Source organism: Mytilus edulis, chromosome 5 (assembly GCF_963676685.1).
Source record: "Mytilus edulis chromosome 5, xbMytEdul2.2, whole genome shotgun sequence".
Taxonomy (NCBI): Eukaryota; Metazoa; Mollusca; class Bivalvia; order Mytilida; family Mytilidae; genus Mytilus; species Mytilus edulis.
In genome coordinates, this window is record NC_092348.1 from 66,854,612 (window position 1) to 66,870,916 (window position 16,305).

General features: G+C 34.4%; 1 protein-coding gene across 1 annotated transcript; it reads left to right on the forward strand.

Moving 5' to 3' along the window:
- Positions 1–5,839: 5,839 nt before the first annotated feature.
- On the forward strand, positions 5,840–13,382 carry LOC139525201 (uncharacterized). The gene is made up of 2 exons (XM_071320391.1): positions 5,840–5,912; positions 11,398–13,382. Exons 1-2 carry the CDS (start codon positions 5,840–5,842, stop codon positions 13,380–13,382), a joined length of 2,058 nt encoding a protein of 685 aa, XP_071176492.1.
- Positions 13,383–16,305: the final 2,923 nt, after the last annotated feature.

Consider the following 16,305-nt stretch of genomic DNA (forward strand, 5'->3'; position numbering starts at 1 on the left):
GCTGTGGGTAACTTGAGTTACCCACAGCCGTTTAAGCACAGTGATACTATTGCAATCTGAAAATTTCGTAATTCACAGGGCTACAGGTTCAATTGAAAATTAAAATACACGTATTTGAAATAACCCCGTTCGTAATGTCGGCTATCAATAGAGGTTTCTCAACATCTAACGAACGAACGAAAATTTCCCTAACTTGACGTAACTTGCCGTAACGAGAAAAAAGGGAGCATTAATTTATTAATAGTATTGGAGTATCGGCTGTGCTCTTCTTCCCTTCGAATTGTCTTTTACATACAAAAAAAATATATATATATATATACATGCTGGAGTTTCTAAGACCATTTTGAGTCGAGTAGACATATTATATTGACTTGATATCTATGAAAAACGATTTTATCAACACAGTTGAAAATTTAATTGATAAATAAATTATGGCGAAGATGATATAACTATCGTTCAAGAGATTTCATCATTTCGATTTTTTTAGTTCATAAATGTGAAAAACTTTGGAATGGAAGGAGATAGGAAACTCTTTGAATCTTAACACAAACATGAGTTTAAATAAGTCTAGGCGTGAACGCGTCTTGTTTTTAATTTGAAATAAAAACAACCTTGGATCCGGGGTAACTTGGTTGGGCTCAAGTAGGATATACGGTACTATAGTTCCGGCTTTTGCAATAAATTAATACGCGTATGTATTCATGGGTAATAAAGTTAAAACTGTTTAAATTTTACATTAAACTGAAATAAATGAGTAATTTACAGGTTGACAATTTTAAAAACGTTATGGTTGGAATAAGTGGTTGACAGGTTGACAAGTCGACAGGTTGACAATTTTAAAAATGTTATGGATGAAATAAGTGGTTGACAGGTTGACAAGTCGACAGGTTGACAGATTGATAAGTTGATAATTTAATATAATAACAAGTAAGTTATGGTTGACAAGTTGACAAAATGACAGATTGACAACTTCAGAGCATTTATAAAGTGTAAAATAGTATTATTAGTGACTGGTAGACAGATCGACAAGTCGACAGGTTGACAATTTCATTTTGAGAAATGTAAAATGTACAAATGGTAAACAGATTGACAGCGAACAGATGTAAAAGTTACAAGTCAATACTTGTAAAAAAGATTAAAAACTGAAGTTAATTAACTTATCACTATTTTGTGCATTTTTTCTTTGATCTTTTTTTGTGATAATTTTCATATCATGCTACTCGCTTGAGATGGAAAATTATCGCTAGAAACTAAGCAAGCACGTGGCGTTGCTAACAAAATTGACATGAAATTGACAACGTCGTCATAGGTAAAATAGCGATAAACAGATTATCATTGGTCATCTCAACTCGATTGCCTTTCTCGCTTTCTCCGTCCCGGCTCAAGCGAGAAAATCAATCTCGTTGAGATGATCAATGATAATCTATAAGTATATTCCATATTTTTCGAATTGGTGCTTAGCGGGCTGATATGAAAAGTTTATCACATGCTTCGATTGTTATTACATGCCTTTCCGTAACGTTATCGCATGGTATTCCGGTGATAAAATTGAGAAAGGAAATGGTGAATATGTCAAAGCGACAACCACCCGACCATAGAGCAAACAACAGCCGAAGGCAACCAATGGGTCTTCAATGTAGCGAGAATTCCCGCACCCGTAAGTGTCCTTCAGCTGGCCCCTAAAATATGCATAATAGTACAGTGATAATGGACGTCATACTAAACTCCGAATTATACACAAGAAACTAAAATTTTAAAATCATACAAGATACTCGGCAAATTTCGGAAAATACACCTCAATGCTACGTTTTCAGTGAAAAACATTACAAAGTAATGTACTAAACAATTATTTGGATACTGTTAAGTCAATTGTGTTAAATAATAGTAAAAAAAAAAAGAAAAAAGACCCAAACAAATTATTAAATAAATGCTTTTTTTAAAAGTTTCAAACAATTTAGAAAGTTACTTTAAAAAACGTTGACTTTTCCAAACACTGTTCAGTATGTAGATTGTTGAATATTTTTTTTTGTAGATTTGTCCATATTAATATGTTTGACACCATCTGCGAGTATGGTCTTGATGAAACGATGATAGTCCGTCGGAAGGGGACGATAAATGGCTGACCCGTGTTAAGAGAGAGCCATATCTCTTGCACGTTAAAGACACCATTGTAGTTTTCGAAAACAAAGTAGGCTAATGCCGCTACAAGGCAGCACTCGCACCCGCAAAGTGGAAAGGGATTAATATAAGTTTCAAAACTTGTTTCCCAATCCACTATAAATAAATATGTTTAAACTAATATGATTTTTTTTTCTCTGTTGAGGCATATGATAGAAAGATTTCATATCGAATGTATTAAATTTGGGATCCGACGTCCGTGAACTTTTCACTCTTTGAACTTCTTTTCGGGAATCACGTAAACGAATCAATATATGAATGTGTTATTTTTCTCTACTGTTGAAGCATATGATAAAAAGATCATATCATGTCATTTTCCATATCGCATGTATTATCAGCCCTCGGTCAATATCAGCCCTCGAGCTATTTCGAAAGACATATAATAATGGATCACAGTTTTTGCTGAAGATTTATAAAATGTAAGACATCAAAATGAAGGAACATCTCGTATCTGTCAATTCCAGCTCTTCGCATCGTAGATGATACCACGTATCACAATTGTCACAGCAGATGCTAGCAATTTTACAGTTTTTACGGCATATCCCACAGTTCCAGAATATCATATTAGCTTTAGGCTTGGCAGTAGGTTTGACTTTTCTTTTCTTAGTGGCAGGCATGTTGAAACCCTTCCACAATCTTAACCGTCAATTCAAGTGTGATTTATAAATACAAAACTTTGAAAAGTGTTCACCATGCAGTTGCGAATATTAGACCTCAGACACCGCTTATTTTAAATAACGAAATATACGTTTTGATCGAAGACAATATCGTTCATGATTTTTCTATATATACTCTTGTTTATATTTACTTACTAACTAGAAAAAAAATTGAAATCTAAAATGTAAAAATGCAACAACACCGTCTACACACTTTAGATGTAGCATCGTGCATATCCCCATTAATATTAAGGACAAAACAAGCAATATTTTTTTTTATTCAAGAAAAAATTAATGTTGTAAAATTTTATTTATTTTATTCTCCCGGGCGCTATTTTTTCTTCTCCGGGCACTTTTTCTTTTCTCCGGGCGCTTTTTCTTTTCCCGGGCGCTTTTTAGTAGGACCGGAAAAAATAGGAGGGGGGCTCCGCCCCCAAACCCCCTCTCTTAGGGGGCCTCATTCGGCGGCCCCAAAACCCCTGCCTCCCCTGAATTCGAACCCTAGTTACGGCCCTGATTATCAGTTTTGTTGGTGTTGCAGAACTCATACTTTCAACAAGAATACAAAAATACAAAAAAAAACTATTGCATTATGATTGATCGAGTGCACCTTTATATTTCTGTAACTTATTCCCAATAAATAATTTTCTTTTAAATCAGTGTCAACGACCTATTTATGCAAGAAAACTCTCGATTACGAAAATGAAGCTCATTCATGCCAAACAGCAAGTCAGACCAATTGGATCAGGCACACCTTTTAAGACTTTCCTGTTCGGTGCTTTATTCTAGGAGACAGCATTTACCCAAACATTCCTCCTTTATTCGTCCCATATTAATAAAGGATGTGTGGTATGAATATAATGCATGAAAAATGCTAAACTTGTGTCATCTCACATTCAATCACAAACGCTAATCTTGTGAAATGCACGAAATACTTGCCACTGAACATATAACATCCAACAATATATCAATCAAATGCAAACCAGACGCTCCGATTGTTTTTAACAACAAAATTACAAAACAATGTTCTTTTTAAATGGATAAGGGAGATAAATCGAACACATATACAACATGTAAACAAACGCAACTCAACGTAAGAATACGTAACATTCAACAACAGAAAAACAAATTAGAACACTGATGTTTAACCACAACAATAAAATGCAAGGTTGCAAAAAGACTGAAATTGTTATCTGTTGTCTTTAAACACACTGTACTGGCGGTAGAAATTTATCGTTGATTCTATTTTAACAAAATTACTGCTTCTTAACGATACGTTCGTAGAGTTTCGACCATTAGTAAGATGTTGAGAAACCTCTATTAGTGGGTATTAGACGCTGTTGTACAAAAGATCGTTTACAAAGAATTCCATTATTGTGTTGTTCTGCCATTTTTGTTTTAAGAAAGTTCGCTCAACCTTTACAGTTAAAGGGGCGTAACATGATGTCAAATGCATGTTCCACGTTCAAGAGTATAGGACATTTCCAAACGAGATAACCCAAGAATTTTTTATAAAAACTCTGATAGTTTTAAATTGCTCACCAAGATAAAATCTTATTATGACACATGATATCTCGTATGCGTATTTAAATTAAGTCTTCATAATTTTGGTAAATTGACATAACTCGGTTTTGAATGTATCTGTGTTATTCAATTGTTCATTTTATTTATCGAAATATATCATGGCCACGGTATATCAAATTCATAAACAAAATACGTCATTTTGATACGTTTTTTCTGTATCAAATCTCTTAAAATTCAATAACAATTACCACTTTTTATTTCTAAATAATGAAAGTGGGCAAAAGCGGAAACTTTTATAAAGTCAACCTTTCTTTTATGTCGATCCATTTGTATACTGTACATACATCTGTCGAACGGAGGTTTGGAGTTTACATTTCAAAATACAGTTGACAACAGAAAAAAATGATTTAAAATATTATTTTCTTGATAATTAGATTGTTTCATAATTTTTCAATCTTTTCTGCTATGGAAAAAAGACATTACAAGAAGAAAGAATGCAAACAAGTGCACAAATGGGTCAACCAATGATTATAGGAAACAATATTATATTATATTAACAGAACAATAGAGTTTTTGAGTCAGATACGAAAAATGTTATATAACCACTTTTTATTCATTAGAAAAACGTTTGATATAAATTTAGAATTTAAGATATTTATGTTCAGTTGATATTTCTACAGTTCAGTAATTAAATGTGATTACAATTGAACTGATTTTTACATACATTGTAAAATCTGTTAATTAGCGTATATTTGTTACGTTATATATTAACAATGAATTAAGGATTGTCACAGTTAGCACCCTTTATTTCGTCTCATTTAATATTTTTTGTGCATACAAAATCTAAGATATTTTTTAGCTAACTGAACATAAAAAGGATCAAGTATATTAAAAAAAGTGATATGCAAATGAAAACAAAAAGAAATTGCTTCTTCATGTATATATATTGCAGATTGTAAAATGTTAAAAGACCGGTGAAGTAGGACATTTTCATTGCAATAAAAAGCTTATATTATCTTACATAGTGTTGTACTCTTACCTAATGAAGGTTAACTGAAGGGACGAGTACCAACCTGTCCCAGGCAATGGTAGATAGTGGCGTCCTCCCCGATGGACTGTGGTATCCACAGCCCTGAAGGAGTAGAACTCCTGTACTGTCATAGCCGTTTTGAATCTGTGTCATATTGATATTTCTCATGTGGATGGGAAACAGTCGTATACAGAGCATTCACTGGGAGAGGAGTTTGGGTCATGTATAAGAGTAAGGGCGTAGGGTAGGGCATATAATGGGGGTGTTTTTGGTGGTAAGGGTACCGTAGCTAGGGTTATGGGTTAGGTGGTTACCCGTGGTGTAGTTTGGGGTAAGCATAGGTAGGGTAGGTATGTGAACGGTCAAGGGTAAAAATGGTTATGGGTGAAATCGGTGGTTGTTAGACAGGGCTATAGTTAACGGGTATTAAGGGCAAGGCTAAGGTTCGGCTATGTCGACAGCTGTGAGAGAAGAGTGTGAGTGGTTAGAGCAGACTGAGTCAGAGGAGAGTGTGAGTGATCAGAGTATAGTGTGAGTGGTGAGAGGGGTGTTTGGAGTGTGACAGTAGAGTATGTGAGAGAGAGAGCAGAATGTGTATGAGAGAGAGGAGAGTGTGAGTGGTGAAAGAGAGACACCTAAGTGTGTGAGAGAGGACAGTCTGAGTGGTGAGAGCTGAGACTGTGAGAGAGAAGAGAGTGTGAATGAGGTATGCGTGGTGAGAGTAGAGTGTGTGAGGTGTGTGTGGTGAGAGCAGAGTGTGTGTATGTAAGGAAGTTGTGAGAGTGAGAGGTGTGCGTGGTGAAAGCAGAGTGTGTGTGTAAGGGAGTGGTGAGAGGTGTGCGTGTTGAAAGCAGAGTGTGTGTGTGTAAGGGAGCGGTGAGAACAGATTATGTGTGAGTGAGAGGTGTGCGTGGTGAAAGCAGAGGTTGTATGTGTAAGGAAGTGGTGAGAGCAGATTGTGTGTGTGATTGAGTAGACAGGGTGGGAGTGGAGAGAGTTTAAGGATGTACTTAGGTGAGGTTTTAGAATTTGTGCCAAATGTTCGGACTCCTTGGTGTTTTTCCATACAACACAATGTAAAATAGTTTGCTCCATAACACCCATTTATTTTTTCATATAAGATTTAATACCTCATGAAAGGACATTTACCAAAATTTTAGAAGATTCTTAATTTTTTTCTTTTGTTTTGAGACCTGATAATATCAATGTCTTTTCCCTCCATATTTTAAATCTCAAATATCTCGAAAAGGAGGTCCATGACCTATAAATAGTTTTAGCTTATATTTATCCTTAATTGATGCTCTACCAGCTTATGGTATCAATTTTAACTTCTTAATTCATTAATTTTCACCTAACCTCACCTAAGTACATCCTTAAGAGGAGATAGTGGGAGTTAAGTGCGTGTGTGAGAGAAAGCAGACATAATTAGAGTGAGGACTTGAGGTGTGTTTTGGAGTTGCTGTATGTGAGAGAGAGAGTACCGAATGAGTGTGGTGATATAATTGGCAAACTTATTTCGTCTTCAATATTATCTATTTCTTTGTTTTCCCCATTTTTTCTCTCTATTTGTATTATTTGTGTACCCAACTATATTTCTTTCTTTCTCTCTTTTCTTTTATTTATTATCTATTTCTCTGTGTTCTTAATTTGTTTGTCAATTTTTTACTGTTCTATAAATCTCATTCAGACCCTCGTCCTTAGATCGGTTATACAGAAGTAATGGCTTCCGGGGTGTCTTAGGGAGGTCTTATTATGCATCTTAGTCCTTCGTTGGGAGTATATAGAGTGGTCGTGATTTGTGAAACAATATCCCGAAATTTGTTCAAAACACGTGTCTTATAAGAGCCAGTGCAAAAAAAATGAAATTACAAGAATTTAAAGACGTGTAAAATAAATGCAGCGATAAACTCCCGCACCCGGAGTTGTGCTTCAGCTGGCCCCTAAACAAAAATGTGTACTAGTTCAGTGATAATGGCCGTCAATATTCACAAGAAACTAAAATTAAAAATCATACAAAACTGACAGTAGAACTCAATTTAAAAGAAGTCTGAGTCCGATGTCAGAATATGTAACTAGAGAAACTAAACAAGTTGACAATGATACATACATTAACAAAGGATTACGTGCAGTTACTGACTTGCCATGCCAGCTCAGAACCTCAAATAAACTGATCGAAAGATTATGTCTTCATCATATGAATATCAATTACCATCCATCCCGTTATGGGTTTAGTATTGTACCATCATAAAATATACGAGAACATAATCCGCATCGTGTCAAAAACTGGTTTTGAATAAATGTGTTTACTAGTATTTAATATTAATAAAATCATTTTATTAGGGTTTTCTATATGATGAATTGGATTTTGAATAAATGAGCATATTCACCGCGCAAAACGTCGCGTGTATAATTTTGTTTAAAAAAAACGGTTGATGTACAATTGGTTTTGGTAAATAATTGCCATCACATACATTTCTCTCGGAATATGGAATAAAACAATTGCTGTCTTTTGTTATGGTAAATATGTGGTTTAATTGACTTTTGAAAAAAAAAACCTGATATTCACTTCGGCCGTTGGCCTCAGTGAACATCAGTTTTTCATAAGTCAATAAAACTACATATTTACCTCATCAAAAGACAATAATTGTATATTATTTCCGATGAAAATTCCTGTAAGTGAATCAATATTAAAGCAAAAAATATACAATCATTGATGGATATAGGAAGATGTGGTGTGAGTGCCAATGAGACATCTCTCCATACAAATAACAATTTAAAAAGTAAACCATTATAGGTTAAAGTACGGCCTTCAACACGGAGCCTTGGCTCACACCGAACAATAAGCTATAAAGTGCCCCAAAATTACTAGTGTAAAACCATTCAAACGGGAAAACCAACGGTCTAATCTATATAAACAAAACGAGAAACACGTATATATTACATAAACAAACGACAACTACTGTACATCAGATTCCTGACTTAGGACAGGTGCAAACATTTGCAGCGGGATTAAACGTTTTAATGGACCCAAACCTTCTCCCTTTTTCTGAAACAATAGCATAACATCACAACAAAGAAAAACATACGATAAAATATCAATTGGCAGACTTAACTCAATCAAAAAACGTATGATTAAACAATGAACGAATAAATTTGATCTGCGATATCTGAATACAAATGCACAGTTAATTAAATATTAGAGACAAACCTTCATGACCAAAAAGCTAACAAACAAATTCAAACACTGGACATGACTGAGAAATATTTAACCAATCAATGTTCACTTTAGAAAAAAACCGTTTTTTTTATAATCTTGAAGTTTATACAAATGTTGTAAGAATAAGTGAAAAATTGAAGATATTACAAATAATCAAAGCTGATGTACAGACAAGATCCATATAATTAAAAAATAACAAAAAAGCATTATAAACAGTATCAACATGTCGAATTAACAAGAAAATACGATTTGAGAGTATCGCAACTATTATATCCCTTCTTAATACGTCTGTTTGAAGGTTTTGTTAGCTTTTGAGGTGAATGCAGACATTTTTGTGCTTTGGTAAAGAATATTCAAAGCATAGTTCATCTTTTTCTTTGACCAGAAACATCCGTTCGTCCATTCAAAGTGAACTATGACTCCTAAACTCTTAGAGACTCCGTTGCAGAACACTTTATTTGCATGATACAGAGACATCAAATGAGATAATTTTTATTCATAACTATGCTCGTTTTTTTTTAATTTGATCTTAAAAGGATCCCTGACTTAACTGTTCAAGTTATAAAGTAATCTTTTGGCCCAGTGACGGATCCAGAACATTTTACAAGAGAGGCCCACTCACTGCGTTAAGAGGGGGCCCTCTACAATCGTGCTTCGGCAATTCCCAATATGATCAACCAAATGTTTCCCACGAAAAGGGGGGCGTGGCTGGATCCGACTATGTGGCCAGGTTACACGATGATTGATGTTGTATTCAAGCTGTTAACTAAATATATGTAATATAGAATTATTCTAGAAAGGAATTTATTATTTTATGTGTCCTCTTACTTTTAGAAAAACTGCTGTGACAATTTCTGTATTCTCTGACATACTGCACTATTTTAACTGATCTCACCCAGAGTTCTGCAAAAACATTTCAAGTTGAAAACAGTAGAAACGTGCGTAAATTATTCAGTTTATTTGTTTTCAACCTCTTATGTAAGATATAGGTTTCAAATAAGGAAATGTTTTAATTTCACACACAAAGATTTCCCACCAAGCATCTATGTACCGAGTATGTATGCGTGAATCTATTCTGACAAGTGTCTGGATTTGCATTTTCTTCTATTAGCTTAGCTGTTTTTGTTCATTCCGTAGCAATCAGCCTGTTTTCTTTTATTTGTTGAAAGACCAATCTAATGTAACAGTTGTGTTTGGGTAAAACCCCTTTTCACTGATAATAAAATGCACTTAAACTCACCGAAGAAGTATGTTACAATAAGAGCTAATCCAGAATATATCAAATTTAAAGTCTGGTTCCTAAAGAGCCAGACCATATACTTCATACAATCACAGATGTACAAGCAAAAGCTTTAAAGTAACCTTTGAAATCTGACACTTCGGGATTTACTATGAATTTCTGCATGATGACGACTGTTATTTTATATGGTAAGTTAATATTTTAGTTATATTTTTATGCAGTTAGTATTTTAAAGGGGCACTAGCTGTCAAATTCATGTTCACAGATTTTAATTAAATTCTACTATTAAATTTATAACAATGTAAAACATTTATCCAAACTATTAAAAGTCTAAAATAATCAATTAACAGGGCACGGTCGAAAAGTCTAAAATAATCAATTAACAGGGCACGGTCGTGAAAATACGTAGCTTCGTTTCATGTGTATTTTAGTTTAGATGCCATCTGATTAACTATCGAGTGACTCGTGCTGTTGGATTTTTCTAGGTCTATTTAATTTCATAATATAGATGAAAATAAATGTTAATCATCGTTTTTACCTGTATAGAAAGGATTTTTGTGGATCGAATCAGTCAATCAAATGATTTTCCTTTGTTTCACTTTCAATGTTGACATTATTTTCCTTTAAATACCATACTGGCTGCTAAAAGCGAATTATTATATTCACTATTTCCATTACATTAATGATTGAGCCAAAAAAATAGTATGTTAGATTTTACATATTTCTCGTAGCTAGTGCCCCTTTAAGCTTTTACGTTTATCCTTTTTGGTCCTTTATACTTTATATATCTATGAAAGAATTTTTTTTCAAATTGATTGGCTGATTCATGGTTTTTATATTTTTTCAAGCAGTTTGAAAAGGTGATAGTCAATGTAATGTATAAATCGACTCCCTGGTACGTTCGTATCAAATTTAGCGTGCGAACTTAGGTTCATGTTTCTTTTAAGCTTTAGCACAAACATTTCGACATTTCTTTCGTTTTTACGACTGTCATTAGACCATTCTACTTGGCAATTTATTCAAAAGATACATGTAGTCAGATTGGTTGGTCTTAAAAATATATTAAAGATTCGCTATAGCAGTTTTAACTTTTTTTAAGGTTTTTGTGTATTTTGGTGAATAGACGACCATTCATTTCCAACATGTTTTGCAGTATCTAATGTGTATAAAATATATACAAAGTGTAACAAATATAACCATTTACCAAGTGGACTGCTATAAATGAGAATCATTGAATTTGTGTGATCATTCTTAGAATGATCAGTGAGTATGTAAAATCACTTGTTACTTTCTGCAAAAAAAACCCGGAAAAATCAATCCCTGACCATAAAAATTTACGTAGACAGATTTGTAAAAAAAAACCCCACACATTTAGCTTTTTCAACCTTTTATCAACCGTGTAATAGTTTATGAAATGATCTGAAGAACAGTTTCTAATCTGTTGATTATAAATGTAGATTTAGTTCAATGGTGTGCTTGAATTGTTCTGTACGGCAATATTCGTGAAATTCAATGAGAAACTTAAACTATCATTAAATTTTTTTAATTTTAGCGGCATTAAAGTTGGATATTGTAATATGCGAATCTGGCATTCCAGGAGCTGACGGTCGTTCACCTGATCAAGACCTCGTTCAAGCGCAACCAGTCACTGAGAAAACAGACGTACAACCGCTCACTGAGCAAAGACAAACAAAGTTAATCACTGGGAAAACAGAAGCACAGCCGGTCATTGAGAAAACAGAAGCACAGCCGATCACTGGTAAAACAGAAGCACAGCCGGTCATTGAGAAAACAGAAGCACAACCAGTTATTGAGAAAACAGAAGCAATACCAGTCACTGAGAAAACAGAAGCACAACCGGTCACTGAGCAAACAGAAACACAACCGGTCACTGAGAAAACAGAAATAAAACTAGTCAATGAGAAAACAGAAGCACAAATGGTCAATAAGAAAACAGAAGCACAAGCGGTTACTAAGAAAACAGAAGCATTACTGGTTATAGAGAAAACAGAAGCACAACCGGTCTTTGAGAAAACAGAAGCACAACTGGTCATTGAGAAAACAGAAGCACAACCAGTCACTACGAAAACAGAAGCACAGCCGGTCATTGAGAAAACAGAAGCACGATCGTCCACTGAGAAAACACAAACACATCCGGTCACTGAGAAAACAGAAGCACAACCGATAATTGAGCAAACAGAAGCACAAGCAGTAATTGAGAAAACAGAAGCACAATCGGTCACTGAGCAAACAGAAACACAACCGGTCACTGAGAAAACAGAAATAAAACAAGTCGGTGAGAAAACAGAAAGACAACCGGTCTTTGAGAAGACAGAAGCACAAGCGATCACTGAGAAAACAGAAGCACAACTGGTCATTGAGAAAACAAAAACACAAACGGTCACTCAGAAAACAAAAGCACAACTGGTCACTGAGAAAACACAAACACAACTGGTCATTGAGAAAACTGAAGCACAATCAGTCACCGAGAAAACACAAACACAACCAGTCACTGAGAAAACAGAAGCCCAAGTAGTCACTGAGAAAATAGAAGCACACTCAGTCACTGAGAAAACAGAAGCACAACTAGTCATTGAGAAAACTGAAGCAGAATCGGTCACTGAGAAAACACAAACACAACCAGTCACTGAGAAAACAGAAGCCCAAGTAGTCACTGAGAAAACAGAAGCACAATCGATCACTGAGAAAACAGAAGCACAACCGGTCATTGACATTGAGAAAACAGAAGCACAATTGGTCACTGAGTATACAAAAGCACACTCAGTCACTGAGAAAACAGAAGCACAACTAGTCATTGAGAAAACAGAAGTACAACCAGTCTCAGCTAAGAAAACAGAAGCACAACCGGTCACTGAGAAAAAACAAACACGACCAGTCACTGAGAAAACAGAAGCCCAAGTAGTCACTGATAAAACAGAAGCACACTTGGTCACTGAGTATACAAAAGCACATTCAGTCACTGAGAAAACAGAAGCACAACTGGTCACTGAGAAAACAGAAGTACAACCAGTCTCAGCTGAGAAAACAGAAGAACAACCGGTCACTGAGAAAGGACAAACACAACCGGTCCCTGAGAAAGAGCAAATACAATCGGTCACTGAGAAAACACAAACACAATCGGTCACAAAGAAAACACAATCACGAGCGGTCACCGAGAAAACACGAACACAAGACGTATCGACGGCAGATACAGAAAGTTCAACTACAACAGACATCCTTAAGTTAGATACAACTGCTCCATCCAGTTTGATGTCGCCACTAATCGTTCAAAACTTACAGTGGTCGATTTATGACTTGACTTGGCCTAACATTAAACTAAAGCCTAGTGTGTCCCCGCTCTATACAGAAAATGTTACAACTGAGGTTGAGTGTGCTGTGTTGTGTGTCAGAAATTCAATGTGCACATCATTTACATACAATAAACAGTTATTGTACTGTTGTTTGTATCAATCTTTTAATGTTGATGATGTTGATGCAGTTGCTGGGTTTAATACCTTTATCGAAATAAATATGTGATGTAGTTTTTGCCTAATTCGTTCATTTTCATTACATTGACTTTGTCTGATATAAACACCTTAAAGATGTACTTAGGTGAAGTTTTGGAATGTGTGTCAAATGTTCGGACTCCTTGGTGTTTTTCCATACAATACAGTGTAAAATATTTTGCCCCATAACACCCATTTATTTTTTAATAACTTAATAGCTCATGAAAGGTCATTTACCAAAATTTTAGAAGATTCTTGATTTTCTTTCTTTTGTTTTGAGACCCAAATGATACCAATGCAAATATAAAGTAAAAGTCTGAGTCAGTCTTTTCCCGCCATATTTTAAATCTCTAATATCTCAAAAAGGAGGTCCATGACCTATCAATATGTTTAGCTTATCTTTATCCTTAATCGATGCTCTAGCAACTTATAGTTACAATTTTAATTTCTTAATTTCCTAATTTTTACCAAACCCTCACCTAAGTACATCCTTAAGAAACTCATTTGAATCTATATTGTATACCTAAATTTACATTATGTAATACCGTTTACATATCAAACAAGTTTAAGAGTTGATATGTTCGTCTCTTTTTTAAAACAGAAAAGATTTTCTGACAGGCATCTATAGCTCATTAGATCAGGTGTCCTAATAAAAAACAAAGAAGTGCAAAGCAGATCAGTACAAACAGACACAATAACTGTCATAAATTGAGAGGCAAAGTGTCTATGAGACTATAATATTTGACTGATGTCTGCTTTGTTTCTGTAGGAAAGTCATCTATCTTCTGTACAATAGATAAAAAAAAAGGATGACCGGGTAATATAAAAAAAAAGATCAGGTTTGGTCTTCCTCCGGTCATCAGAAAAATATTGTCAATGTTTAGCGTCTGTTTGGCTGTGTATGATGTATAAATACGCAGTCAAGTCCGATCAGCATGGAAACGTTTATCACATGCGATGTGTCGTGTACAATTTTAAAAGAATGCCAGGGCCGTTACTACATTGAGGCAAATGAGGCAAATGCCTCATGTTGGAAATTTAAAAAAAAAAAAAATGAAACAAAATATTGTCTTCATATCAAATTGTTTTCACTGAAAGTCTCTTGCAAGAAGCACGTTTTCTTTACTATCTGTTGTCGCCCCTGCAGGTTTTCTTGATCCATTCTATTTTACTTTTAGTTTTCAGAGTAAATGGTCTATTGTTTGTACTTATGTGTCCCGGGTTTTTCTTTTGTTTGTACTTCTGTGTCTCGGGTTTGTCTTTTGTTCATTTATTGTCCTACTTTATGACTATAGTCTGAGTGTTGATTTTCATTTGTAAGCCTTTGGTTTTGCAATGTTGCATGTCCATCGATGTCCAGACATTGTGTGAGAAAATATTTAAAGAATATACGATGCTATACTGGACACAGCAAATTAAAAGTCGTTTCTGCATGGAGAATTGGACTTGATATCAAAGAAAACTGGCTCTTTTTTTGTTAAAAAAAACCAACTAGATAGCTGACATGGTTTAAATGAAAGTAAGACCTCTAATTTTCCCGTATCAAGTCATCTATATAAAAACATCAATGCATTGAAATATGACCTTTTACATTAGAGGGTTAAATTTGCATTAAGTTCAGACCCTTTAACAGAAAATAAAGGAATATTGATTAAACGCGCATGGAACCTAATCTCACACAAAGTCAATGCTTAGAAACAAATACTCAATGATCAATGGTCAATGTTTTTATTCTTGTTCTTCATCTTGATAGTTACTGGAGGGTCTTCAACAATAAAAGCATCATTAATACCGTAAAACAAGGTTAAGATGGTCCTTAGTGACAACTTTTCAATACTAGTATAATTATAACACTGCACTGTCACTATATTTAAATCTAGTGAACAAAAAATAAAAAAAAGTCTAAGCACAATACAAGACAAATACAGATCGACAGACAGATCCGGTTTTAATGATTATGAGATTTTAAATTACGATTTTTGCTTTATCCTACATATCGGTCTACTTTTAATGTTGTCCCTGTGAAACCTAAAAGTCTTAAATTACAATTAATCTATGTTTTAGCTTAGAGACCAGAATATTGTCGAAAAAATAGCTAAAAATTAATTGTGTTTCAATGTAAAAAAAAAGTCCTGGAAACGCTCAGAATGCACGATTTTGTATTATTTTTCTCAGAGCTTCAGACCCCTTGCCAAAAAATTTTCGCCTCGCTACGCTCGACAAATATATTTTGCCTCACTATTAAAAGAGGCTAGTGACAACCCTGAATGCCACACTCTTACATTAAACGATAGTTAACTATGAATTCGTTAGATTCAAACAATTATTATATCAAAATGTTAAGGGGACGACCATTTGATATTCTCGAGGGGGGGGGGGGGCAGGAGGATTTTGAAAACAAACAACTCAGTCTTGATAATCACAAAAAATAAATGGTTTGTTCTGTTATAGTTGGAAAATTAATTACCTCACTTGCAATGTATTGAAAATAAATAACTCAGCAGGTCTAATCGAGAGTATGAGATGGCACCAGATTCTTCATAAATTCATCTTTTTTCAAAAATTAAAAAATCAGGAAACAATAAAAGTATAGATATTATTTAAATATACTTGAAATGTCTTAAAATGTAGGAAATTTCAAAACCCAAACGCTTGTCTCCATAGCAAATTATGTTCTCGGCGAGTGCCTTGCAAGAAGCAAGTTTTTTTCTCCCTCAAACGTAGCCCATGATTTTTCGGGATCAATGTTTCTTATTTATTTGTCTTTTGTTCATTGATTGCCCTTCTGAATTCTGTTAGTATGGCATTCCTTTTGTAATTTAGTAATTTTGTTATTAATTTGATTATGGGTTTAAAAAGAAACAGAATCCACAGACTAAACTATGTGAATTATATTTTTGCTTTATCATGCATATTTGTCATTTGATGTTGTCCCTAGAAACTCAAGTCTTACT

Coding starts and splice junctions, on each gene's coding strand:
- LOC139525201 (XM_071320391.1), top strand. CDS start 5,840: ATGTCGACAGCTGTGAGAGAAGAGTGTGAGTGGTTAGAGCAGACTGAG. Junction 5,913..11,397: donor GGAGAGTGTGAGTGATCAGA/GTATAGTGTGAG, acceptor TTTTAATTTTAG/CGGCATTAAAGTTGGATATT.